The 27790-nt window shown below is 31.3% G+C and overlaps 4 protein-coding genes across 4 annotated transcripts; 3 read left to right on the forward strand and 1 right to left on the reverse strand.

Annotated features, from left to right (window-relative positions):
* Nucleotides 1–173: 173 nt before the first annotated feature.
* LOC107369869 (sodium/potassium-transporting ATPase subunit beta) lies at nt 174–7326 on the forward strand. Its single transcript, XM_015937843.3, has 5 exons — nt 174–396; nt 681–821; nt 1008–1127; nt 1190–1368; nt 5526–7326. Exons 1-5 carry the CDS (start codon nt 279–281, stop codon nt 5904–5906), a joined length of 939 nt encoding a protein of 312 aa, XP_015793329.1. The 5' UTR covers nt 174–278; the 3' UTR covers nt 5907–7326.
* On the reverse strand, nt 5718–12244 carry ath (ATP-dependent RNA helicase DHX33). Its single transcript, XM_015937842.3, has 14 exons — nt 11912–12244; nt 11367–11809; nt 11214–11299; nt 11060–11145; nt 10902–10981; nt 10621–10817; nt 10323–10488; nt 9482–9553; nt 9316–9404; nt 9156–9222; nt 8912–9016; nt 8399–8599; nt 6556–6665; nt 5718–6360 (listed from the first exon to the last, which is right to left on the reverse strand). Exons 1-14 carry the CDS (start codon nt 12129–12131, stop codon nt 6285–6287), a joined length of 1998 nt encoding a protein of 665 aa, XP_015793328.1. The 5' UTR covers nt 12132–12244; the 3' UTR covers nt 5718–6284.
* A 92-nt stretch (nt 12245–12336) lies between these two features.
* Gem2 (Gemin 2) lies at nt 12337–13352 on the forward strand. Its single transcript, XM_015937826.3, has 2 exons — nt 12337–12556; nt 12629–13352. Exons 1-2 carry the CDS (start codon nt 12432–12434, stop codon nt 13332–13334), a joined length of 831 nt encoding a protein of 276 aa, XP_015793312.2. The 5' UTR covers nt 12337–12431; the 3' UTR covers nt 13335–13352.
* Nucleotides 13353–13861: 509 nt separating this feature from the next.
* On the forward strand, nt 13862–15971 carry Rpt2 (26S proteasome regulatory subunit Rpt2). The gene is made up of 4 exons (XM_015937876.2): nt 13862–14017; nt 14163–14502; nt 14687–15257; nt 15471–15971. The coding sequence occupies exons 1-4, from the start codon at nt 14015–14017 to the stop codon at nt 15910–15912; spliced, it is 1356 nt and encodes a 451-aa protein (XP_015793362.1). The 5' UTR covers nt 13862–14014; the 3' UTR covers nt 15913–15971.
* The last annotated feature ends 11819 nt before the right edge of the window (nt 15972–27790 follow it).

Here is a 27790-nt window from a genome sequence, read left to right on the forward strand (position 1 = left end):
CATCTTTCTTTCTGTTACTGTCTTTACTGGTGTCTAATTTTGTTTTATTCCTTTCTTTTTATCTTTCTATTAAATATAAATTTTTCCTCTTTCTACAGTTTTCTCATTGTGTCTTTTTCTGTCTCTCACTTTGCTCACTCTGATTTAATTATTTTATCATCTTACTTTAGCTCGATCTAACTGCTGTGTTCAGTTGTGTTTTTAGTTAACTTGACTGATAATTGTGATTAGTTTTTTGATTATTTAATAATCGGTGGATTATCTTATTATTGGTCGAGATGAATGATACAAAGGAAAAATCACCTCCCAAGCAAGAGGAGATGAAAAATAGTTTTGCTACATTCCTTTGGAATCCTTGGCGGAAAGAATTTTGTGGTCGCACAGCTTCATCTTGGGGTAAGCGGACATATTTGTCAAAGATTATAGTATTAATGGATTGATAATTTAAACTAAAAACACGGATCTAATCTAAAAACTTCTTTGATTAGCATTCTGTTCAGTTTCTCATTGATGATACAGTGTTTATCTTCTGTTTTGATGTTTACCTCCCTTTTAATTGGTCTATTTATTTACCGATAGTACACTTTATTCATTTACTCCTGAAGATTGTACAATTGTCAATATTCAAACATATTTTTGCAATACATTTGTCTTACCTCAATTTATCTTGTTCATTTCAGGAAAAATTTTTGTTTTCTATGTCATTTTCTACATTTGCTTGGCTGCTTTCTGGTCTATTATGTTATTGATTTTTAGGACTACAATCGATGATAAACACCCTAAATGGAAATTAGATGAAAGCCGGATCGGATCCAATCCCGGTATGTCCTTTTGAATTATAATCTAAGCGGTTTAATATTAAAAAGAGACACCATTTTGAAGGGTAGTCAGTGAACCCATTCTAAGTTCTAACGACTATCTCAAAATAACTAATCAATACTCTAATGAATATTTTTATTCTTTTCATGTCTCACCTGATCTTCTCGATGCAATTTAATTGCATTTAGGTCTTGGATACAGACCTCGTCCACCACGAGAAAGACTAGAAAGTACTTTGATTAGATTCCGAAGGAATAACGAGAAAAGTTACAAACACTGGGTTGAGGATTTGACTCAATTTGTCCACGGTTAGTACAACATATTTGCTTTTATCTAGAATGCAGCTAATTTTCTGTCTTTTTCTTTACAGGTCAGAATGCATCTGATAGCGGTGGAGCATCTCTTGCAATTGATTGCGAAAAAAACCAAATATCATCAGATGATCAGTTTTGCGCTTTCAATGTTCGGGACATTGGCTCACCATGCTCCCCAGCTAATTCCTTTGGTTATCGTGACGGTAAACCTTGTGTGCTCATCAAATTGAATAGAGTGAGTTTGGATTTGTATGCTTATTATTAATCAAAGTTTCACACTTGTTCGAAAGGAAAGCGTCGAGTAATCATGAGGTTTAAAAAATTAAGTCTAGTGATTCTTTTGTTTTAACTTATCTAAAAAGTCCAATCTGAAAATCATAGTTTTTATTATTAATTAGTTGTAGAAGATAATTTTTATCATTATTTTTTCATTGACTAGCTCTTCAGTCATATCGAAACCATTTTTCGAGATCAATATATTGCTATCTTTCCCATTTTATGAATGAAACGTTACTATGAAATCAAAATGATTAGAGTGCAAATTGCATAATATATTCTTGAGACAAGTTTTGATTAAGCACAATTCATCAATTAATCAGTCATGCTTACTCTTTCATTTTGTTAAATAATCGATTTATCTACTTTCCCACGAAATTTGAGCCTACTAAATACTTCGAAAACTTAACTAGCATTAGTAATCAGTTTTTTCTGCATTTATTGCGCACATAAATATTAATTTCAAATGATGTTCAGAAAATATTCTGAACTTTGTCATTTTTCAATTTTTTATATCTCTACTCATTGCGAGTATTTCCTAATTTTCTAGCATGCTGATGAATTTTATCCATTGTTAGTTATTTGTAGGCCATCCATTTATACAAATTTACATCTAATTTAGAACATAAACTCAGTTGAAGGTGATGATTAGTGATGATAATGCCAATTATTTCTATTTTGTATATTCTATTCCTATTTATTGTCTCTATTTTGATAACTCACCTTTTCATCGATCTATCAATACAAAGCAATACATTGAATAAATTAGTTCGAGTTTATAAAAAGATCTAAAATTGATCGACCCAGATTACTTTATAACAAAATGCTCTAATCATTCTCACCCAATACATACACTTAGTTTAATCTTTAATTTTACATGGAAAAAGTTCTTGGTTCAACGCATAAAAAGTTATGCTCTTTTGAATAATCAATTAACCTTTGGTTTTTACAATCTATGAATTGAACTTTGAAATTTTCATCATTATTAATATTGACCAAATGTTTATTTCACCTTATAATTTAGTTAAATTGTTGAATGTGTGATTGATTTGATGAAAGGTTTTCTGAAAAAAATGTTTTGATCAATCAACTTTCTTTTTCGCTTGAAACATTCAATCAAATCCCATCATTTTACATTCAGAGGAGTGATAAATTTTTTCCTTCTCAACCAAAAGAGTAACTTTTAACTCCATCAATAATTTTTCAAAGTTCACTTTAAGTTGACATAAATTCTCAGTCTATTATTATTAAAATAAATACATGATATTATAAAGAGTTGATGTTTATTTGGGCGTGCTTGATAGCTTTGTATTTATTTATTTCATTGTCTTTCACTGGTTAAAGTATTTTATTATGGAATAATAACAACAATTACTTTTTATTTATTTGTCATAAAATTGTACCTCAGAACCACTTCTTTCCTGAAAAAAATGAATGAAAATCAACTAGATTCATCCTTGATAGGAATGGTGAAGCCTCTCCGTAATCTATGTATTGCTATTATTTTTATTATGATTGTCGCATCATCTTTCCGGTGTTGGTAACTCCGCCTTGAGATTTCTTAATTGTCTCTCTAATTGTAGTTGAATCTGTTGAAAGTGAACATCACAATTAACTTATCATTGCATCTCGTATCATTTTCTTACATCTTGAAAAGTATACAAAAATTAACTTTCATCTTCCTTTCTAATCTTGATTTGAACATTTATTATTTTCATTCTTAATCGATTAGCTTGTAAGTGAGTGTAAATTTCCAAGTTTACAATTACATTTTACATTATTTTACAGTTACTCCATCAAAATTAACTTGCAACTGAGACTTTGAACCGTTTCATTTTACACCCCATCACCATGATCATTACCAACATTTTGCTTATTCCTCTCCTTCCCATGTAATCTCACTTAGCTGTGTTGCACATGCTTTCTGAATCATTGTTGATCGATAGACGAGTCACGAATGAAGTACAAGAAGAGATAGATGACGAGGAGGATGATGATGATGATGATGAAAAGAAGCAAGAGAGGAGACAGAAAAGAAACATTGGAAACAGACAGTAGTGAAGAGAGGTTTAATAGTCCGCAGGATGGCCTGAATTAAGATTAAAGAATACAAAGTGAAATGAAAGTAGAATGAAAAAAAGAGCCTTATTTGGATGAAAGGGAGGAGGAGGAGAAAAGGTGGAACTATCAGTTTCACAGGCTTCTTCTTTTCGAACAAAAACAGAGTTTTTATAAGATTTTAAAGAACAGCATTTCAATGCTTTTTAAATTCAACTCAACATTTGTGACATTCAATTTTGTCTGCATCAAACACCATTTCTTGATAGTCATTGAGTCTAACAGTTGCAAAGAGAATGCATTTCCATTCAATTCACATTTACAATAAATTGTTTTTCTTTGCCTTCCCCTGGTCAGTTATAATGCCTTTGTTCATTAAATGCTCAACCAATCTACATTATTAAAACAAGTAGTAGTAGGAAAATAAAAGGAAAAAAAACAAATCATGAAACACGCATAAGCAAAGAGAAAGCAAACCTTTTTTCTTCATGTTGTCTTCCCTGGTTGCACCAGCTTTTCTGAGCATACACCAAAATAAAACTGGTTAGGACCAGACAAAATGAAGGTCATTCTGGTTGTACTCGCCAGTTCAAAGTACCTTTCAAATGGCTTTTATTTCTTCAGATCTGTACTGCTCATCACACTTCGCTTTCTTCATCATGGTGTGTCTTCATCACCTTCTCATCCTTTTTCTTTCTATCTTCGTAGAGTAACCAAGAACTTGTAAAGGTCATTTTATTTCTCCTGTTCAATGACAAATTGACTATTTTCAATATTAATTCAAATAACGAGTTATTTTCTCTTTATATTTCCATCATTTCCAACTGATTATTTAATATATCTTTCTCCTTGTAAGATTTCATTTGATTACTATCTATTCAAGCATGATGATCATCTAAGGAAATTAAGATTTCTAGATATTTCAATTCTTTTGCTGATTTCTTTCTTCCTTTTTTTCTCTCAAAATTGAAGTATCCACCATTGAAATGATAGTCAAGTTTAATTGTCAAATGACAGACTTAACGAGAGTAACAAATATCAGAGACACACGCTCTTAGGTAACTTGGTGTTTGGATGATATGTTAAAAGTTGACTCAACATTTCCGTTCTTTATATTAAAAGGATGTTGGCATCAGAATTATACTCTATTAATAGCTTAAGATGATCTGAATTTAGTTTTCCTTTATCATTTTCATCATCGCTCACTTCTTAAAAACTTAAATATCTCATTCTGTTTACCTCTCTCTCTCTCTCCACAAAATTGCCATATTACATGTCAAAAAAATTCATTTCGATCGTAAATGCTTATTATGACTTTTAACCTTAAAACCTGCCCTAATTTGAAACGTTTATTGATGTATTTTTTGTATTCTCAGACTGCTTTTTTTCAGTGATTAGACATGTTTTATGGCCATGAATCACTTAAACCTTTCATGACTACTTTGTTTTCATATGTTACGAAATTTGGGTAAAAAAACGGGTTTGACTGATTTGTCAATATGAATATTTGGTCAAAATATAATTCTAGTCAATTTTGATTGTTTAATGTTTTAGTAACAATGTTTAACAATACTACAACAATCGTATGTATTTTGATTAAAAACCAGCTTCCATAGGCTTGGTTTTGTAATAGGAAACATCAAGGTTATTTGTTCGATCAATCAAGTCTTGAAATATCTTTTAGGCAACAGAAAATTTTCTGATATTCAATGATAACCATGTTAGGTAAATATAGAATGAATATTGTTCAATATACAAAAGCATACAATCTTAATAACCCAAATTTGATGGTTGATAATTTTTAATTAAATCAATGATCTACTATGTATACCATTTGAAGCATCAGTTCACCATTTTCATGATTATTGCACGACTATTATAACTATCATTTCCATCTTGTAGTTTTTTACTTCTCAAATAATCTATCTCAAGGGTGGTTATCATTTCAACTTAACTATTTCCTTTCTTGTCAAGTGTTGTTGCTATTTTTTAAGAGACTTCATTGTGTCATTACAATTTAATAACAATTTGTCTTATTTCCGATTTTTTTTCTAATAGATATTTGATTGGAAACCTCAAACCTATGATCCACAAGATTATAACAATCCTGCTCTACCTCAAGAATTGAGGGACGTAATGAAGATGGCTTATGACAAAAATAAGTCCAATCGTTACATTTACATCACATGCCAAGGCCAAAATCCAATTGACAAGGAAAATATTGGCCAAATCCAGTTTTTCCCTGAACCAGGCATAAGGGATTACTATTTCCCGTTCCGAAACCAGGATAACTATAAATCACCATTTGTGTTCGTTCAATTCACCAATCCTAGTCATGGTTTGGTTATCAATGTGGAATGTAAGGCGTGGGCCAAAAATATCAAGCACAATCTTTTAGAGAGAGAAGGCAGTGTTCACTTCGAACTGTCCATAGAATAACATCGATATCATTTTCATTAGTTTTAACAAAAATAACAAAAAAAATCAACACCACCACCATCACTACCACCACCAACTTAAAGCAACAAGAGTCGCAAGAGATGAAAAATAGTTGCCGTATATATATTATATATATTATTAATTTCACTCATCTTATATATATTTGTTTTAATTAACATTGCGTAAACATAAAATGAAATTTTAGTCCGAGATCGAAGTTTTAATTGCAAAAGTGTTCAAGTCAACAGAAAAAAAATGACAGATTTTTATGTCTGAAGGCAATAGTTTAGTATTGGAAAGTTGTGAGGAAGAAAAAGTGAATGTGTTGAGAAGAAGGAAAAAACATCTTGATTTTTTAATAAATCCATTGCTTTTAGACTAATTTTGTTGTTTTGATAAAGGTATCTTTAGTCTCAACTCTTTCAACCAATTGTAGTCAATTACAGAGATATTCCTGTTGAAGAGAAAAGAAAAAACAAATAAAGAACAGAAGATTGTGTTATTAAATGAATTTTTGACCATCAAACACTAAACCATGAAACCACACATTACACACACAAATGATAAATCAGTGATTAAAAATACAATCAACATTATTCAAAGGATTCAAAGCATTTAACCACACAAATCATTTTAAAATGAAACTAACCTCATGTAACATTTGCTGGTTTGTACCAATTCGGAGTAAATAACATATTCTGGTTTAACGTTGAAGAGACATGAAGAAGGATGGATAAAAACCTTTTCTTCCGACATTTTCTGTTATTCACCACAATCCAATGTTCCAGTCAAAAAGTGGGAAACCAAATTGTTGTCATCCAAATGAAGAGGCGAAAACATCAATCATGAAAAAGAAGAGAAGCAGAATTAACAATAATGCCAAGAAATAATGATAAACCAATTAGTTTTCAGTGAATTTATTTTCACCGATCAGATGGAAACTGGATTGTCACATAATAACCAGCAGAAACAGACAAATCTCAAAGTGTGTATCAACAATGTGTTATCTCTGTAATTCCATTTGTAAAAGTATCAAATCATCAAAAAAAGAAACGCTTTCCCTGTACCTTCTTTTGCTTCTCTTGTTTTGAAGTTAGTTCCATGTTGTTTAAAACACACAGACACACACAGGTTAAACAAACTAAACATTTAATTTCAGAGAGAAAGGCAAAAAACTGACAAAACTTCCATCTTATTCTCTCATCAACTGTCATTTCTCATCAAGAATCTCATCACTTTATTTTGCAATCAAGTGAATTATTAGTGTTTCTTTCCATGATTAGATAGTCAGATGAAAAAGTGTTCAACACACCGGTGCAAAAGAAGAGGCTCTCTACGACTTGGTAACTTTCTTCAAGACTCGAGAAAGCAATATCTTCTTAACCCTAAACAAGTCAAATTAAACAAATTTCACTATTAATTAGACAGGCTCAATGATATGTTCATAAAAAGATCTGTGCACTTAACAAGTGTTTACTTCTGCTGACAAAAAAAATCATCTTCATCTCACCCTTTAATCAACTCCTACATCACTTAAACATACACCGATAATAAGCATTTTTTCACGACAATTGACCATCGTTATTGTCTCTCTCTCTCTCACTCACTATTTGTAAGAATAAATTGCCAACCTTATTTCCTTTATTATCGGATAAAACTGCCATTGCATGAAGAGAAATAATGAACATGAAGACTGATAGATTTTGAAAAGGTAGCAAGAACACAGATGAGCTGCAAGAGTAAAATGAATGTGTCTAATCATAAATTCATTGTTTCTCTCTTGTGCTCATTGTATTTCTCTTTCTATCTCTCTATGTCTCTTTCTCATCCTTTAATCTTCTGAAACTTTTTCCCTGGAAAAGAAAAAAAAACCTCAAAATGGGTAACAATCAGCATTCTGTTTAAATGGTTTAAACATGAATCAAATCTAAAATACCTTTTACTTGTTACCCAATTGAACCTTTTTTTCTCTCTCAATTCTTTTCTTCTGTGTTTCTCCGTTTACAAAACTAAATTCAGTATAATATGATTTATAATTATACAAAAGATACAAAATTATTATTACAATTAGTGTTGGTAAAATTCAATTGTGATAAGCAAATAAACAAACCAACAACTCCTTATTGTATAGAGACGAAACAAATTTAAACACATAAAAACAAAACTTCACCTTAATCTTTTTTTCCTCTTATTCTTGGTTCATTCATTCAAAATTGGTTCACTTTCAACAAAAAATCAGACACTACCAACTTATTCCATTCAAATATACATAACAATCCAGTCGCATGTTTTAAAAATGTTTTTTGCTTGTATTTACTTCCATTGAAAAATAATTGAAACCTTTTCTTTTTCCCCTTTAACTATTACTATCAACTATTAAATAGATGAATTTCGCAATAATTAAACATCTAGAACTTTTATTGCGGGTTTTCATTCATTGAATTAATCAACAAAAGTCGCAGTCAAGAGTTGAATATAAAGCGCCAACTTACCGTTCGATATTCACCTTCTTTGCCAATAACTGCAAGATTATGATATAAACCGACGGTAATGCATTTACGAACCAATTCCGTGTTGGCTCCACAAGAATTTTTGGTAAAGTTGGTTCGCTCGTACAAAGCAGCCATTTGTTGTCTTATATTTGCCACCATCCGCATATTACGAAAATCAATGTAATTTTCTTTACACCATTCCTAACAAATTTATGGGAATACAACAATGACAATTAAGATTAAATTGATGGATAAAAAAAGGATCTGGGAAAGTAGAAGAAGCGAAAATAGGAAATAATGGAAAGACAACAATTGATCAATAGTCAGTCGTCAATCAATGTAAAAATTATGATTATGATAAATCTTTTCTTTAATCATCACGATTAGCTTTTTTCTTCTTCATTCGTCTCCTTCTACTTTTCTCTGAATTATTCCTTTTCCTGTTTCCTTTTCAAATAATGCACTGGAATGGTTGAGTTTTGATTAACTCTGGTAGACATCATTGTTACCAACCTTGTTGCCTTTAGCTGCTTTATAAGCTCGGTACAACTTTAATAGCATTACATGATCTCCTTCAGTCGATCGAAACTTTTTATGAACTTCATTAGCTTCCTCTTTCTGAATAAAATATGATGGAAAAAAATAATAATACAATTAGAAGGGAGAAATAACCATTTAAAATAATCTAGTAATCAAAAATGATTACAATGTAACAAGGTTGAGAGATGGGAGAATGAAAAAAATATGCAATTCATACCTTGTGCGGTGGAATATGAAACACATTTTCCACGGAAAGAAGCGATATTACACTGAGAATCTCTTCGCTATCATGTAAAAAGAAACAATAATTGACTTTAGTAAATTGAATGGAAAGAGAAACAAATAACCAAATCGATTGATCAACTAATCTTACTGACCTACATCCAAGTTCAGCAGATGCAATGAGTATTTTGGCCAGCCTAGGATCTAATGGAAAGTTGACCATTTGTCTACCCAAATGAGTTATCTTTGTAAATACAGTAATCAGCGGATTAGATTTAGACGGATTTAATTGGTAGGAATGATGATTGTCTGAAGGTTTACCTGATACCAGTTATTTTCATCTTTAGTGATGGCTCCAAGACTAATGAGAAGCTCGGTTGATTTATTTACATTCTGTAATTTAAAAGAGACAAAAAGTGGAATTAATAAATGAAAGTGTAAATTTAAATGGTCTATCAATACATCAGCAGTTTGTGACCTTTATCAAGGACTTGGGTGGATGGATTGAATATGAATGTATGATAAAGTAAAATTGCTGTACTCTGGTAAACTATAAAACAAATATGAGAATAAAAAACCATTAAAGAGTAATAATAGTAATAATCATAATAATGATTAGTTATAAATGAAATGTTCAGCTTGAGTAAATTTTAATCAATTATGGTTATAGTTTTTAAGCTATTTCCATCTCAATCATGTCAAATCTGTCGGCAACGTTAAGATTGGGTAAAGAATCAGACGGTTAATAATGCAATGTAATAAAGTTGGGAAATGATACCATGGGTATGGCCTGATTTGGTTGATTAGACGTTGACATCAATTTGTACATTAATTGATCGAAACATCAATTGTTCATTGAGAAAAAAAGATCCCCCTCTTTTTCAATCCTCATGAAATAAGTCTCTCAAGGACATAATGTAATATAAAAAAGCAAGAAAAAAAGAGGTAAAACATAGAACATAAAATATTTCTAGAAATGATGAAGAGAAATTATAGTTACTGAATAATGGACATTGATTTAGACTTATTTCTTATGACCATGAAGCAAATAATAAATAATAGTACAAATTTAAGGTCATTCTGATGACTAGGCTGAATTGAGTGATGGTGATTGATTAAGAATTTTCTTGAAACAAGAGCCAATATTTACTTAATAAATTACCTCAATCGACGGTTTGTCCATAAAATCAAATTTAGTAAAATCTTTGATTCCTATGGCAGCTAGATGTAGCAAAACGGAAGCAAGATTACACCTGAGCATTTCAGGAACCATTTCCTTGGGCATATTTTCGTAAGTTTCCCTAGAATAAAGTCTGTAACAGATTCCACTAGAAAAAAAAAGAAATAAAAAAACATAATTATCATGGTAAAGTTCAGTTTAAAGGAAGGTAAAAAGGTAACAAGGTAGCAAGATTGATGATGAAAAGTAATGAATCTTGTATCACCAAATTTAAACAAACCTTGATTCTCTTCCAGCTCTACCAGCCCTTTGCCAGGCTTGAGCTTGAGATATTGTCTCAATCTTGAGTGTATCCATTCCCGAAGATGGCTTGTACCTTCGACATTTAAATTTTCCACAATCTACAACATACTTGATTCCTGATATAGTGATTGATGTTTCAGCTATGTTAGTAGCAAAAATGACCTTCCTTTTTCCCTGTTATATAAAAAAGAATGGTAAAATTCAAATTAATGAAAAGTCAGCAAAATCAGATCTGAAATATGATGAATCAAAACCTACCGAGAACGATTTGAATATTTTGAATTGAGCATTAAAAGGCAACGCAGCATATAATGGAAGTGGAACGAGGTTTCTTTGTTCTGAAAGATTAATGAAATTAGAATAAACTCATGAAATTTAGATTCATTTTTCTCCAAAATCAAAGCAACAGCGAATACCTTGAGGCAGTTGGAAACAAGTTTCTCTGGTAACAGAGACCATATTTTCAATTTCCTCTTGACCAGTGCAAAAAACAAGAATATCTCTGCAATATAAAGTTATAATTACAACTCATGAGAAAAATAATTAGATTTTTTGAATAATGGTACTAACCCAGTCGGTTGAGTCCTATGGATTTGAAATACAGTAACTAAAGAGGCATGAATAGTATCAGTTAAATCTTGTTCAGCATGCAAAATCTGAAATAATCAAATAAAAAACAAATATTAGATTAAGAAACATGTAAAATTTATACAGATGATTTACCTCGATTGGGTGATGACGACCAGCAATTTTAAAAACAGGACATTGATCAAAATAGTTAGAAAATTTATCAACATTCATTGTGGCAGACATGATTACAACTCTAAGAGATGAGAGACCATTCTTTTTGCGAGCATGAAAAGCTTTCTTGACAATAGCAAACAGAATATCGGTTTGAATCGATCTTTCATGGGCTTCATCGAGAATGATAAATGAATATTTTCTAAGTAAAGGGTCATAGAGTGATTCCCTTAACAGCATTCCATCAGTCATAAATTTGATTCTAGTCGCTGGTGAAAGTACTTCATCAAATCTAACTGAATAACCCACCAACTGGCCCAAGTTTGTTTTCATTTCGTTGGCAACTCTTGTAGCAATAGAGACTGCAGCAACACGTCTTGGTTGTGTAATCCCGACGACCCGGCATTTGCTTGTTAATGATCCTTCTGTGAATGAAATGAAAGAATTGTCAGAATGGAGTAAAATGAATTAAAATGAATTAGAATTGATGGTTAACAAAAGGTTGTTTTTACATTGTATTAACTCACCTGATTCACCAACGGAATGTTTCGATTGTAAACACCATTGAGGTAGTTGCGTTGTTTTTCCCGAACCAGTGGCACCAATCAGCACAAAAATTGGTTCGGTGTCAATTATATCCATTAACTTACTCCGGTACTGATGAATGGTCAATAATGATGTTGATGATAGTGATTCAGATGAGGCATGATTAGCGTGAGATTTTCCACCGACGTGATTTGAATTCATGGTGAAAAATATGATGAATAAATTAAACAAAATTAATAACAACAACAAAAATAAAATAAAAAATCAAGAGGAAAAAATTGAAGTTAGCGGCTAAAACATGTGTTCAATAAATTAAAGTTGAGTGAGGCGCCATCCTATGGAAACAATTTTTTGGCAAAATTTTCAATAAATTTGATATATTTTCATTTACAATTTACTTTTTTCATTTTGTTAGACTTCACAAACAATTTGCTCAGTTAAACTCGATTTTGTTGTTTATTTGTTTCCACTAGTCAACCATCATAACTGTTTGGTTTCATTATGGATGAAAGTGACGGAGAAAATGATAATTTAGCTCAGCCGACTGCTTTGCCGGTCTCTAATATTACGAATTTTGATCCTTCTGTTCCTCCTTCAAGTGGTGAAGAGTATTTAAAAAGAGTTCAGTAAGTTTAATTGGTAAGTTTAAAACCTTTTTGATATAACTAATTTGCATTTAATTTGTTTCATTTACACAGGTTAGAAGCTAAAAGCTATCCTGATGTTACCATTGCTAAATCACTCAAACATCCTAAATCTGGTCATTCAAATTATTCTAAATCATACGGATTACTTAAAACAGAAAGATTCATCAAAGCAGAACCAGAAATATGCCAATCTCAAGTCTGGGCAGATGATACTATTAGATGTTTTAAGAGCATTCGAGATAAAGTTGCCGCAGCTCGCGAATCCTTCAGTAATGAATTCCATTTAAAAGATGTAGAAAAAACTCCTCATTTTCGTGATTTACAGCTCTGGAGGAAAATTATATTGGGCAATGCTGAAGAATCGGAAGAAAAAAATTGTGAACCTGATTCGGAAATTAAAGTTGTTTACAAAACTAATGGCGGCAAGGGTCCACTACTTTCAACTATATTACAATTCCCACAAGTGGCCGTTATTGATTTTTTAGAAACCCTTACGTGCTGGGTTAAAAATTATGGTTGGTGTCACCAGTTAGCTGTCTGGATATACTCTTTACTTGCCTGTTTGGACATACCCTTGCATAGTGAAACTGTTTCTGTGATACGAGAATTATCTAGAGCTTGCAGCTTAATTAGAGCCAAACACAAAGAAATTGAAGATAAATCTCTTGTTACCTCTCTTAATTTGATAATTTGTATCATTGGGCTTTTCTTTGGCCAATTGGATATTACAGATGATTTCATAAAAACATCAGAATAAATTAATCTTTTTATTAAACATTTATCTCCTTTGATTTTGCTTGCAATGCAATATTTTGCAATTTGCTATACAGTAGTCTTTTTGCAAAAACTGACTGAGAAAAATGTGCCTTTTATACCTAGATTCAATTTTGGAATTGAGGATTCTATTTTTCTTAATCAACTTAATTACGTTAATTTGATCTATTAAAACCCCTCTACGTTTTGATTAACAAATTTTGGCTGACTATGTTAAAATAACCACCAGCTATTCCAACACCTTTTGCAAAAACATCCAGGAACTGCTGCATACTACTTATCATAGCTGATGGAAAATTTGATAATATTGATGATTACCTAAATATTGAATCTATTTTTTCGTGCCATGCTATTAGTTTATATTTTGTTTCAATAATCACACTAATCACAATAGCTTTGAAGTTTAAATGAGCTGCGAAATAACCTAATGTTGAAGAATCCGACAGATGGCTGCAATGTGCTCCTCCAATTATCCGGTTGTGGTAGACATACTTTTTAGCAGTGAATTACTGTCCACAAAATGGATTAATTCACCAACTATTTTTCTAATCAGTGACTTAGCTTAATTTATTGATTAACATTTGTGATTCAACCTTGTCAAATTAGAAGATTGGATCTTCTTGTTGGTGATATTTGCTAGTTTGGTTCCAAATTTCTATTGGAATGGTAAGTAATGTTTAAAAAATTTAGTGTCATTTTCAAAAAGTTAGGAGGTTTTGCTGAGTCATGGAGCCCATCTTTTGATAATGGCTTTGTTTTCCATCATTTGTTATAAAAATTGTCAATTTATTTTTATTTTAATTATCTTTAGGGTCAGAACCAATCTCTCTTCAACAATCGAGGTGCTGGGTCTGGTCAAGGAGGGGATTCAGGAGAAGGTAAAGATGGGAAAAAGACTAAAAAAGAGCGAAACCGACCTTTACCTACCCCAGCCAGAGGCCGTGGGCGAAGGAAAGGCAAGGGTCCTGATGCTGCCTCTAAATTACCTATGGTAACACCTCATACTAGATGCCGTCTTAAACTGCTCAAATTGGAAAGGATCCATGATTGGCTTTTAATGGAAGAAGAGTTTCTCAAAAATTCAAAAGTACAAACTAAAATTGACAATGAAGATGAGAACGATGAAAGAAATAAAGTCGATGATTGTCGGGGTAAGTTTTAACTTCAACTTTTATCATCCCTAATTTAACCGATGATTAAAAAAAATTAATCTACTGTTCACATCCTGAATAATATGATGACATCTACCCATTATGAGTCTTTTTTCTTACAAAGAAAAGGACCGTATTTGTTCATAACTACTAATGAATATTTTCTAATCTTTTTTGTGTTTAGGTACCCCCATGTCAGTTGGTAATCTTGAAGAAATCATCGACGACAATCATGCAATAGTATCAACTTCTGTGGGAAGTGAACATTATGTGTCTATATTATCCTTTGTGGACAAGGAACAACTTGAGCCCAATTGCTCAGTTTTGTTGAATCATAAAGTCCATGCTGTTGTAGGAGTCCTCAGTGATGATACAGATCCAATGGTCAATGTAATGAAGTTAGAAAAAGCTCCTCAAGAAACTTATGCTGATATTGGAGGTCTCGATCAGCAAATTCAAGAAATTAAAGAATCAGTAGAGCTTCCTTTGACTCATCCAGAATATTATGAGGAAATGGGTATTAAACCACCTAAGGGTGTCATTCTTTATGGCCCACCTGGTACCGGTAAAACACTTTTAGCTAAAGCTGTGGCTAATCAAACATCAGCAACCTTCTTGAGAGTAGTTGGGTCCGAGTTGATTCAAAAATATCTCGGAGATGGACCAAAATTGGTTAGAGAATTATTTAGAGTAGCTGAAGAACACGCACCGTCCATCGTTTTTATTGATGAAATTGATGCTATTGGTACTAAACGGTACGTAATTTATATTTATAATTTATATATAATTTATATTTTGAGATTTTAAAGATGATTTCAATGATTAAACTCAAATTTTTACTACTGTTCACATCCTGAACCATCCTGTAGAAAATACCCTTAATGAGACTTCATCTTTAATATCTTTAATCTTCAGACAAGTTTTGTTCTTTTTGAGTTTTTCTAATTGCTAATTCTTTTATCTCTCAGATATGATTCAAATTCTGGAGGAGAAAGGGAAATCCAAAGAACCATGTTGGAGTTACTTAACCAATTGGATGGTTTTGATTCTCGTGGTGATGTCAAAGTTGTGATGGCAACTAATAGAATCGAAACACTTGATCCTGCCCTTATTCGGCCTGGTCGTATCGATCGTAAAATTGAATTCCCCCTTCCAGATGAAAAGACCAAAAGAAGGATATTTACCATTCATACCTCAAGAATGACCTTAGCAGAAGACGTCAATTTTGATGAAATCGTTTTATCAAAGGACGATTTGAGTGGAGCTGATATTAAAGCCATTTGTACCGAAGCCGGTCTTATGGCACTACGAGAGAGAAGGATGAAAGTAACGAATGAAGATTTCAAAAAATCAAAGGAAAATGTTTTGTACAGGAAGAAAGAGGGATCTCCAGAATCATTGTATCTCTAGATTAATAATTTTTTTTCTCGTATATTGCTAACAATAAACAAAAATAATTTTACATTGAACATTGTAAATCTCAATTTGATTTTTTTCTATTTTTATTCTAATTCCTATTCAACCACTTTGGATACTAAATTGTTCTGCTCAACTGATCAAATTGTTTTCTTTATAATTTTTCTTAGTTACACGGAATTGCATTCAATATTAAACTAATTAGCGAAAGAAAAGATCATCTTGATTCCTGTTCCTCATCCCTTCATCCTTTATTTTCATTGTCGTCTTCACAGCAAAAAAGGCTTCTCAACCAGCACAAATAATCTTTATTTTTTTATGGACTTTACCAGCCCATTGGATCCACAACATTGACTTTTTTTTATTATCATTATCATTGTCAACTTAAGGCCACTTTCACATAATTTATCGACTCTGGTCTTTGTCCTTTTGTCTTCATTTTCATCATCTTTTTCATCTTCAATTTAAATTGGCAGAAACTCAGATTTATGTTATTACATAGGAAATGGCCTCACTATTATTATCATTATTTTTATTGCTGTTATTATGATTGTTATGGTTATTGCAACTATTATTGTTGATGAATAAAGTGAATAACTGTAACTGAATTGATGTAACTGAACTTGAAACAATTTCAACTTTAATTTACATGCAATACATTATAACATTTCAATATTACCAATTAACTCAATTTAACCCTCTTTCTATGTGAAAATAATTTGATTGTTTGTTTTTATCATTTTGGTCATGGATTATTGATTCAATGAATGTTTTTTTTCCCTCAGTGATTTGTTGGTTATCATTTCGGGTTAAAAAACCATTTAAATCTTTTGCTTCCGAACCTCATAACCAAAAGTCAAATTGCTTTACATTATCCTTTTGTATGGATACTTTGAATACTAGTTGACTAGCCTTTCGACCATTTATTGAGTATGAACCATAAGCTTTTTACATAACACAAAAAAAGTCAAAACCCACAAAATTAAACTGATCAAGATGATCAAAATATTATGTAGTACTTGACAATTTGATCTGGATTAAGTCTTTATTGTATCGTTAACCAAATGGAAGTAATTGTTTATTCAAAATAACTAACTGAATAAAGCACAACAAGCATAATTAACCCTCTCAGTTCACTGTTTTCACAACAAATAAACAACTTGACCCCAGAAAAATATTGTTATTCACTTTGGTTAATCCTGTTTTTGATCAGCAGGGGTTAAGAAGCTCGATGGTCACTGTTTATACCAACGATTGAAGAGGATCCAAGCCTACAAATGGTCTCAAAGTGTGTCAATTCTTGATGTTGTTCATCATTAAATCATTGTTATCATCATGGGAATGACTGGCTATTGCGTGTGTCTCACAACATGAACAGTTGAAAAGATTGAACAAGAAGGAAAAAGGATTTCAAAGGCTTATGTTTTCATTTGGTCAACTTCAATAATAGGTTAAAATCCTTCTTCTCTCCTCCCTTTTCTCCACCCATTTAACTCTTTCCCTCTTTAAATGTCCACTAATTGCACTTGAAACTATAGACTGACCAATGGTCGATTCCATTTCAATAAATGAGTTCAAGTAATGAGGTTGAGTTGATAAAGGAAACAAAAGTCTATGGAAAAGTAAATTGACCGTGGATTGGGTTTAATGTGAGACAATTGAAGGACAATTGATGGACAGTCGAGTAACCCTTTCCCTTTGTTGGTCTCTTTCCTTGTTCTTCATCCATTCGATTATCACATTTCTCGAGTCCCAATGCATTAGCACGTGCTTCTGTTATTACCTTACATCTAATAGAAGGTTAAAGAGAAATGAATAACAACAATAATAACTCATTTTGTTGTTGTTTACTTGCAAGTGACAATCTCATTTCAATGAATCCAAAGACAAGAAAACAAAATCTAAACAAATGTCGAGTGAATGAAGGATGCGAACAGATAATGTTATATAAGCACAAAAAAGGGTGAAGATGTTAATTCAATTTACTACTGAATTTGACATCAACAGTGAGAATATTTAGTTACATGGAAAAGCTCAAGTTGAACAAGTCAATGTTGATTGATTAGTTAACAAGTAAACCCTTTTATGACAAGACTGATTATCTGTTTCAATATCTGATCATATTTGATTGCCTTTTTGTCATAAACTTGTCCCTCATTCCCATTGAATTTGCCTTTCATTTGCCTTTCATTTTTAAACCTTTTTTGCATAACAAGTAATTGAGTTGTATTAAGTGAGAGATAAAAAATGTTGGTTAATTGGATTTCAATTGAATCAGTCCTTCTCATCAAGGAATTAACAATCATATTGTGATTGAAGGTTTCATTGGGATTAATAACAAACCATCAATTATTGGTTAACCCAATTCTTTTCATCTAAACAGTTGGTTTACCCACAAATAAAAAAAACCTAAACAAACCTAAATCAGGTAATCATAATGAGAACCAATAAGAGTAATTAGAAGCTAAAAAGATTTCAAATTTTGAAAGATTCAATGCTCTTGATGAGATCAATTTCAATAAACATTTCCTCTTTAAAACGAGCGACATTTGATATTAAATTTCCGTTTGTTCAAAGTCAAGAGTCCATTAGAATCAAGTTGAACACGATAATCATGTAGAACCCATTAAATGATCATCTTTGTCATCAAACACAAACAATTAGCTTGTTCCAATGTGAAAACCTCTAAAATTGAAACTCAACTCGAGTTTCATTCCATGATAAATTATCTCTCTAATTGGATCCATTTCAGTCTCAACTTTGATAAAGATAAATGAACCTTTAATTCCCAATGAAAAGATTGTTTGCTTTTATCAAAATAATAATGAAAATTAGCATAAAATTAAAGTTTTTTTCCTTCTTTTCTCTTCTCATTCAAATTGATTTACCCTTTGCGCCCCTTTCCAGGTTAAACTGTTCAACTGAAGAGCAAAGAAATGATTAGTTTCCTATTCCGTTGACATTTAGAGGTTTGGATGAAAAATGTTTCAAAGTAATGGTTTGATATGAAAATGGTTTAAAACGAGTTGAGATACTTTCATTTTGATTGCTTGGAGGTTGATTGGGAGTTGAATGAAGCAGTTTTGAATCGAACTGGGTTTCAACCATTTTTTGTCCTTCTAAGGATGAACATGAACAGGAATGAGAGAAGAGCAAATAAAGGCTTAAGAAGATCATTTATCGTGAAACTGAGGAAACATTTGACAAGAGAAGAAGAAGTTGAGATTTTTTCTCAATCAATTTCATGAAAAATTAGAGGTTTAACACTTTCAATTTGATAGCAACTTGATAACTCCATTTTAAAAGCTTTTTTTCCCTTTCGCCTTTAATTTCAATCAAAATGAAAGTTTACATTTGCAATCCTTTATCCCTTTACTTTACTCAATCCAAGTCGACTCTTCTCCCAATATTAATGATGATGATAATGATGGTGATAAAGGTAATAATGGTTACCATTAACTGTTGAAAGAGGGAAAAGAGGTGAAAATTGTTTTGCTTATTGATAATATAACCATTATTATTACAATTTTATCAAGTCGATTAACAATCCCTGTATTAATATCATTAGCCAAGTTGTGACCCAAAGGATTATTGTCAAATTATGTTGTTCTCGGGTTTGCTTATGTCTACTTTTATTGCTCTTATTAAAATGGTGTTTCCTTGTTTTCCTGAATAAATCTGCTCATCATGATACTACAAAAGGATCCAAAGGATAACAATAATTTGATGAGAGGCTTAAGGTAATGATAATGATAATAAATTGGTGAGGAAAGAGTGAAACCTTTAGATAAGCAGCAAGATGCAAGATTTGCCTTTGGATTTCAAGATTTTTGGTTAACTTTCCATTTCTAAATACAACTTTTAATCGTTTCACTTTTTCAGTCAACTTTCAACTTTCACTTTGACAAAGGTTAAATTGACAGACTAAATTGATTGACTTTAACAGTTGAATGAATTGTGAAAGTGATCATCTGATTGCCAAGTAAATTGTAAAGTAAAACATAAATGTCAAATATTTTATCCAATTTTCATTCAATTTAAGGTAAAAACTCTTCAAATTGATGTTAAACTCAATGCTTTCAAGTGAACAAAACAACAATAGCAACTCAGTGTTGGTCAACATTAGACTGATGAGGAACAGTTGAACATGGAAAAGATGAAATAATGATGAAAAGAATTGTTCCAGTTCCATTTTAGTTGAATGGCGATCCCTTGGTGGTTCAATATCAAAATAAAGACTAGATTTTTCCCCATTTCCAAGTGTTTTTCACTGTTATTTCAAGATTTTTTATTAATCCAATTTTACTTTTTTTCCTCTTTCATAGTTTCAATGAATCATTTTCCCTGCCTTTGAACCATTTTAAAATGTTACAAACTGTGACAAATGTCAAAATGTCACTCATTTGAATAACATTGGATGGACTGTTGATAATGGAGACGCTTTTAACTGTTCATTGTTAATCAAACAAAAAGGTTTCTTGGTTTTTTTTGTTTCATTGGGTAAACATGGCGAGAAAGAGTTACATTGAGTTCATTTCCTAAAGTCAGGATTACAGTTAGATTCAGGGAATGTCTTAAATGATGATATTATCCATCAAGGAAATGAATCCAATGTTAACAGGGAAACATAATTAATTGGATTGACTTGAAGTTAAATGAAGCAAGTTTATCTGTTCAAGCCAATAACCAAATGTACTGTTTGTCCTGATAAATCCTGCAAGTAATTAAATTATCCAAATCATTTGTAATGAATAACAAATGTTGATAAAAAAAGAGTCAATCATCAACATTGACTAAACAAGGTGTGAAAAAAAAGAGTTGCTTGATTAGTATTAATTAACAAAACTGTCGAGTAAAAAAAAACAATTCTGTTAACTGGTTAAATCAACTGTTAAAGCAACTGTTAAATCAACTGGTTCTTGTTGACATTTGGTGCAACAAAAATTGAGTCCAAAATTTTGTTGACATTGTTCAAGTTTGACTAATTAAAGGATGAAAATGAAGCCAATTTTCCAAGAACTTTCTGAATCACTTTCATATTTACAGTGAAATGTGTAAATATATTGGGATTGAGGAAAGCAAGACAATATCATAATGTTGCTAATGTGACATTGGTAAGGTTATCATAAAAGAGGTTTATGGTCATAAATAGATGATAATGATGATGATTATGGTGAAACCACATCTTTAATGGGCAAATACTGATCTGACCATCAATAATTGTACAAGGCAAGATAAGGAGACCATGGCCAGCGATAACACTGTGAACTATGGTTGCAAGATTAAGCAGGATAAAAGAGTGGAGTGAACAAAAAAAGTATAACATTTGAAGAGATAAGTTGTGTTTACAATGAGTTGCAGTTGAGCAAATCTAATTTACATGGTAATATGATTTGGGTTCATCACTTGAGGCAAAACAGTAATTTAAACAATGAGTTTGTTGTTCAATAAGGTTGAGCAGCAAGAGCAAAAAAGCGAGGTGTAAATAGCAGGCAACATCAAAATAATATTAACTCTCATTCAGCCTCTAAATGAGAAGTTCATTTAATGACACTTTCACCAACATTTTTTTTTGTTCATGTACATTCGACATTTGCACACTCGATTGTCGATCATCATTTGCTCTTTTCCCTTCACTCGCCTTCGCCTTCATTGCCAATCATTTGGTTACTCAGCTAAAAATGAGATAAAAGTAAATGAGCAAATAAATAATAATAAATATGAAAATACACTTATTCTGATATAATGATTATTTGCACTTACATTGCATGCTAATCAACGATAACTCGCTCTTTCAACCATTTGATTATAATTACACAATTAGAGTGAATGAGAGGCTAAATCGCTTGCCAGTCGCTTATTGCCATTCAGTTTTCAGGTCAAATTTCGTTGCAAGCTTCAATTTGGTAAATTATTTTTCATTGGAATTTTCGGGAAATGAGAATAATTTTATCAGAGAAAAAAAGGAAAATCTCAAATTCTCACAATTCCTTTGGTTTTCAGTATTATTTTATTTTCTATGAAATGATAGTCATTTGTGAGGAAGCAATTGGAGAGCATAAATGAAGCCAGTATCGTATATCATTGCATTACTGATTTGGTGAATGCAAATTGTTGATGAAATTTCAGGTGATTACAGGGACTTGTGAATATAAACTTTTACGATTATTGCTTTATATCATTTGCTTGAACCACTGAAGAAGTTTAATCAGAATCAGATTATATTCAGGTATTGATATGATTAACAACAGGCTTGGAAATGGCATCAAGTGAAGCTTAAAAAAAGCATAACTTGAAGCCAGATTATTGAGTTTGGTCGCTTGGGATTGGTGTTTGAACAAGTTGCCCTTTAATGGTGACTGATAAATGTAAATGTTGGTAATAACAAAATATAAAAATGGACTCTTTTCACTTGCAAATGGCCATTGACGACTACAAATGGACATTAAATAGTTAATAAATTGAGTAACCAAATTAGATGGACATTGGAAAGGGATGTTCATTGAATTAACACTTAAAATTGTGTCTTCACTTGACTCGTTAGAGCATAATTTACTTGTTAAGGTACAAATCAAAGGGTTTTCCTAATCACGATTCAAGACACATTCAAGTCTAGATTCATGTTCAATTGTCAACCAGTTTAAGTGGATTAATTTGCCAATCAAATTAACCCGTTAATCTTTCCTTCTAATTTTCAACAATAGAGTCCAGTCAAGATGACAATTTGGTCAATGGAAATGGTTAACAAAATTTACATCAAAATTAAGCTTGGTTTTGTTGAAGCTTTCCCATTATCTGAAAGGATTGAATTTAAAGCAGAAATGCGTTTGAAGTGAATCAAGTGCTGAATGGAGCAATAAAGGTAAGATTAAAATCTTTGCTAATTGAGAATTGAAAAGATTCAGTTAAATTGCCATTAAATTGGAATTAGCATAAACTCTTCATTTGTTTTCACTCCTTATGTTGGAGTGAATTTGATTGCAGTCAAGGGATTGATAAACAGATGAAGCAGCAATTAACATCAATCCATTCAGTTTTCAAGAATGAATCAGGAAATGATTGAAACGATAATTTCTCGAACTTGTTTCTGGGTGAAAATACTGGAAGACTTCACAGAGATGATGAATATCGACAAATTAGCATTCAATTTACTTGGAATGTGATAAATTGTTTTGGTTGTTAAATTTAAAAATTGAAGTGAAGTTGAGTTTTGGGCTCATTTTTTGTGTTTCATTTTAAATTTCTAATGAATCGAGACAAAATGCAAAACAATTTTCATTCCATTTTTACACCTGAAACTTCCCTGTTTCCCATTCATCATCTTTTATCAAATCCATTCTCTAAGTCTTTGAAAAATTTCCTGTCTCTTTGTCATCCAAACCATCATCAATTTAAATTTTTCAACATTTCGTGAAATGTTTCATTCCGCTTTACATTTTTCACTTGGATTTGATGTTGTTTAATCTGAAAAGGATGACAAGAGAATGACTTATATTTCATTCGCTTTTCCCATTTTCGGTTGAACCAAGCATCCCATGAGGATGCCCCTTCTGGGCTCATAAAAGAGGGCACAAGAAGAGGAAAAAGAATTGCCAGAGAATAAGATTGAAGACAATTTTGAAGATTCACTTTTTCCTTGTCACTTTAATTGTCTTTTCTAACCTTTCTTTGAGATTGACCTTTATCTTGTTTAAAACCCGTTGAAATGAGATAAATGATGAACCTGATCATCAATAGGAAAGTGAACCTTTAATCCACCTTATTTCAACCATTAATGTTGATCCAGTTTAATATTTTAAAATGTAAAATTACATTTTCCTATTAGAATATCATTTTCACCATTTCATTCATTAATCATTCAACAATCTTTTACCATTAATAACTCAACTTGAATCTCATCTGTCAACATCTTGTTATGGTTCAACTCGATTGGAACCGATTTTGTCCAAATTTAAATTCAATTTCATGTTCCATTCCATGTTCATGTTGACCATTTGATGCTTCATCAGGTGTTAAATTGTCAACTCAATGGAAACAATTGAAATGCAATTAACCAGAAAATTGAATGTTGATCAAAATATTGAACTTGTTTTGATAAAAAAGTGTTTCTTTTCGTTTCCTTTTCACTCGACAATTCATTTTATTTTGATTACTTTACTCACTCTATTAACTTTGAAGGATAAATCAATTGTAAAATTTATTGGTTTCATTGGCCAGTCAAGTTGAATGGTCAGATTCAATAGTTTCTCAGTCAACATTGAATCAGAAGGAATCTTTAACAGATTAGATTTACAATGAAATTTTCATCAGTCAATTGAGTTTCATGATAAATTGGTTTGGCAACAGTTTGCCAAAGAAACAGCTTTTTGTGCTTTTCGTTCATAAAAAATGGACAATCAAAGGACTGTCATTAACATGAAACTTAATCATCTTTATCCTCAGGAAATACTAATTATTTGAATAACTTAATCCGAACTGAAGTCTGTTTCAGTCATTTTTGTTTTTTTAATGGCCAACAATGGATTAAACCCTTTTGGCGATTTAACGCAAAATTAATCTTTACCATGCAATGCTGAGCAAGTTTGTTGATTCCATGAACAAATAAACTGACTTTGAGTCTAAAATTAATTCTCTGCTCTTGAATGGTTTTCATGAAGTCACAATGAACAATGCTTCTTTGGTCAAAGTTTCAGTTTTTTTTGTCTTTAAACTGGAAAGAGGTAAAGGTTGAGATTAATTAGGTAACAGGAAAAGAGTTAAATGTTGATTCAAGTGCGATTCAATGATTAAATGATGAAAAGACCAAAGGATTTAATTGAACTGTCCGATTGTTGGCGAAACAAGAATTAATTCCTTTCCATTTTATAATGTAAATACCTTGAGGGATTGACTGCAAGTTCAGTTGAATTGAATTAACACCAAAATGATTAAAAAGTATTCATTCATTTCCATTAAAGATTCAATTAAAATGAACTGAAAGAGGAACAAAATGTTGATGAAAACTGAATAATCCTTCTTCTTGTTGTGTATTCAATTAGTTTTTGCAGGCAAAGGAAGTGGACATTCAATATGTAAGTTTAATCTTCCTGTTCAATTGATTGGTACCAAAGGGTCAAAGGAAATGTTATTAATATTATTGACCAAAAACATCCTTTTATGACAACCAAACAGACGTGTTGATCAACTTGCGACTTTTAATTATTTGTGTCAAAACCATTTGATCAACTTGCATTTGGACTTGCACTTGACTCGAAATGTGTTTGGATTCAGTTTCATTTTTAATGATTTCAAGTTTAGTTTATTTCTAGAAATGAATAAATTGTGATAAATATTTAATGAACAGAATGTCCAAAAGTAATTCCCATTCAATTTAAAATAATGGACTTGAAGTAAAGTCCAAAGTAAATGACAATCGATTGAACTAACAAGTTATCACAATAACTGAATTCACTTGAATTAATGATTTATCAGTGAAACTTGAACAAAGAATATCAGTTTAAAGTGAAAAGTAAATCCTAAATGATGATCATCATCATGACAACTGTTATGTTTTATTACTTATGAGGATAATTCAACCTGTTTTGTCCCCAAATAATCAAATAAATTGAAACATTTTTGACCAACAATAATGTTTAACCTGAAAATTTCAATTTAATTTGACAATCACAACTCAAAGTAATAAATATAAATACATTTTACAGCAATTGATCAATTAATCAAGTCGATTCAATTTCAACTTTAAACTTAAAGGATAACATGGAGTTCAATTCCCTTGTTGAAGAGTTGAGTAGAAACACGATAATAATCATTATCATTAGTATTGTGACATGAACCCAATCATAAATCATGAGTTTATTAAAAATTAAAAATTGATTCAAGAAAATACAAAAAACTCTTTTTTCCACCAAAAATAATTCCATTTTTAGTTTCATTAATATTTCACAGTTGAACCTTTATCATCATTTACTTGTGCAAACCAATGAATCATTGAATCCCAGAGCATAAAATTTATGATGAAACAATAATAACACTCAATTTACATGATCATTATCAGTGTAACAAGAATAATGTCTTTTCTTGTTATTCAGATTGTTGCTCGCTTATTAAATGGCAATCATTAGCAATTCAATGGATCAACTGTATGTGTGGTCAACGTTTTTAATTTCAATCACTTGAGTCATTAATATTTTGATTTGAAGGGAAAAAAGTTATTCTGAGATTCGACAATTCATTGTTCGTCTAATGAATGAAACTAAAAAACATATTGTATTATATAAGCACTTTGAGTGTGTCCATGTGCTCCATTCATTCCCTGCATATGATCAACATTATTTTATCATTTCTTCTTCTTCTTTCTTCTTCTCTCTTCTTCTCTCCCTTGCAGCGTTTATTTTTTATTATTGTTGCATGATCGGAAGTGGCTCTCATCAGTATCATTTTGTTGCCAAAATAATAATTAAAGTGGAAAGAGAAATTAGTTGTATTCGATTGACACAATTGATCAACAATCATTTCCTGATTATAATTGTTGTGTTTGCTCTCATCTCGACAGCAATAATGATAATCGTTCATCAATCCAAGATCAAGTCAGAATCCAACTTCGACATGATGCACATTCACTTCTCTCCGAGATGAACCTTTCACTTTTTTATCAATCAACTTGTGGATCAACCTTTTGTTTCATTTTCATGGTTCATGTTCAGACCAACAACAATTACTTTCTCACTGTTTATTGCTTCTCGCCATTCAATCATATTGTTAACAGTTACACTCCAATTGATCATTTCAATGCTCTGACAGTCAATCAAAAAGACACTAAATAATTATCATTACAACTCGAATTGAATGCTGAGAAAAAATGTCTTCTAATAAAATTCAATTTCGCCTTTCGATTGAAAATCATTCCGTGCTTGGTGTCTGATTAAAGTTGAAATATTTCAATTGAATCACGATAACTTTAATGTTTCATTTTGTTCTCAAAAAACATAATTTCCTTACTCAAAATGATTCAAATTTTACATTTCATTTTCTAGTTTTAATCTTAAACTTATGCATAAATGGTTGATCCAATGAAGCACAAGTTGAACCACTTCAAGTAATACAATGAAAATGATCGGTTCGAGTTGAGAGATTAAATAATTTCTCAGAGAACTTTGATTTCAACAAAAGTCCATTATGGCGACTAATTCAATAGAAAAGAACATTATCCTGATTCAGATAAATTAATCCGGAAACTAACTAAAGTAATATCATTGCCTTGGGCTCTTCATGATCATCTTCATGTTCATCTTGAAAACCAAAGGAAATGTCAACCTTTTGTTGTTCCTTTACAAATGATTATTTTGAGGTTAACCTTTACAATGAAATAAATGAATAACTTTAAGTGTAAAGCATCAACGGGAGTTTAACATTCAACTGTGGCATTTGACATTTTAATTGCTTTTGTAACAAATGATTATCAATTCCATGTGATTTACGGTTTAAATTCATATTCAGCTTCAGGGAATTTTCACTCTGTTTCCATCATTTTAATGCAATTTGTTCAATTTTAATTTTACTCTCGATGCTTGTAAACATTAAAATGATAATAAATCAAATTCAAAGTGAATTTCGATGACCACAAGAAGAGCAATGAAAGGTCAGTCAAATACATTGTTATGAACATCGTAACTGCTTAAAAAAGTTGAAAGATTTTAAAGAAAAGTTTTTATTCGATAATCATTATTAATTCAACTCCTTGATTCCCTTAATAAGCTCAGTTTGATATTTCATCTTAATATTATATTAATCATCTTCAACTGGAATAATCTGAGATTAGTTTGGATCATTGATTAATTGTTATTTAACCTCATTTGGTGAAAGTCAATTAACA

The sequence above is a fragment of the Tetranychus urticae genome, chromosome 1, assembly GCF_039701765.1.
Source record: "Tetranychus urticae isolate SD_2017Ah chromosome 1, NJAU_TeUrti_SD_1.0, whole genome shotgun sequence".
Classification (NCBI taxonomy): Eukaryota; Metazoa; Arthropoda; class Arachnida; order Trombidiformes; family Tetranychidae; genus Tetranychus; species Tetranychus urticae.

Excerpts from the sequence above, each read along its gene's own strand:
- ath (XM_015937842.3), bottom strand. The coding sequence starts at position 12,131 with ATGAATTCAAATCACGTCGGTGGAAAATCTCACGCTAATCATGCCTCA. Across the intron at positions 10,489-10,620 it reads AGAGCTGGAAGAGAATCAAG|TGGAATCTGTTACAGACTTT; the intron begins GTTTGTTTAAAT and ends TTTTTTTTCTAG. Across the intron at positions 8,600-8,911 it reads AAGCAGCTAAAGGCAACAAG|GAATGGTGTAAAGAAAATTA; the intron begins GTTGGTAACAAT and ends TAAATTTGTTAG.
- Gem2 (XM_015937826.3), top strand. The coding sequence starts at position 12,432 with ATGGATGAAAGTGACGGAGAAAATGATAATTTAGCTCAGCCGACTGCT. Across the intron at positions 12,557-12,628 it reads GAGTATTTAAAAAGAGTTCA|GTTAGAAGCTAAAAGCTATC; the intron begins GTAAGTTTAATT and ends TCATTTACACAG.
- Rpt2 (XM_015937876.2), top strand. Across the intron at positions 14,503-14,686 it reads TAAAGTCGATGATTGTCGGG|GTACCCCCATGTCAGTTGGT; the intron begins GTAAGTTTTAAC and ends TTTTGTGTTTAG. Across the intron at positions 15,258-15,470 it reads GATGCTATTGGTACTAAACG|ATATGATTCAAATTCTGGAG; the intron begins GTACGTAATTTA and ends TTTATCTCTCAG.
- LOC107369869 (XM_015937843.3), top strand. The coding sequence starts at position 279 with ATGAATGATACAAAGGAAAAATCACCTCCCAAGCAAGAGGAGATGAAA. Across the intron at positions 822-1,007 it reads CCGGATCGGATCCAATCCCG|GTCTTGGATACAGACCTCGT; the intron begins GTATGTCCTTTT and ends AATTGCATTTAG. Across the intron at positions 1,128-1,189 it reads TTTGACTCAATTTGTCCACG|GTCAGAATGCATCTGATAGC; the intron begins GTTAGTACAACA and ends TTTTCTTTACAG.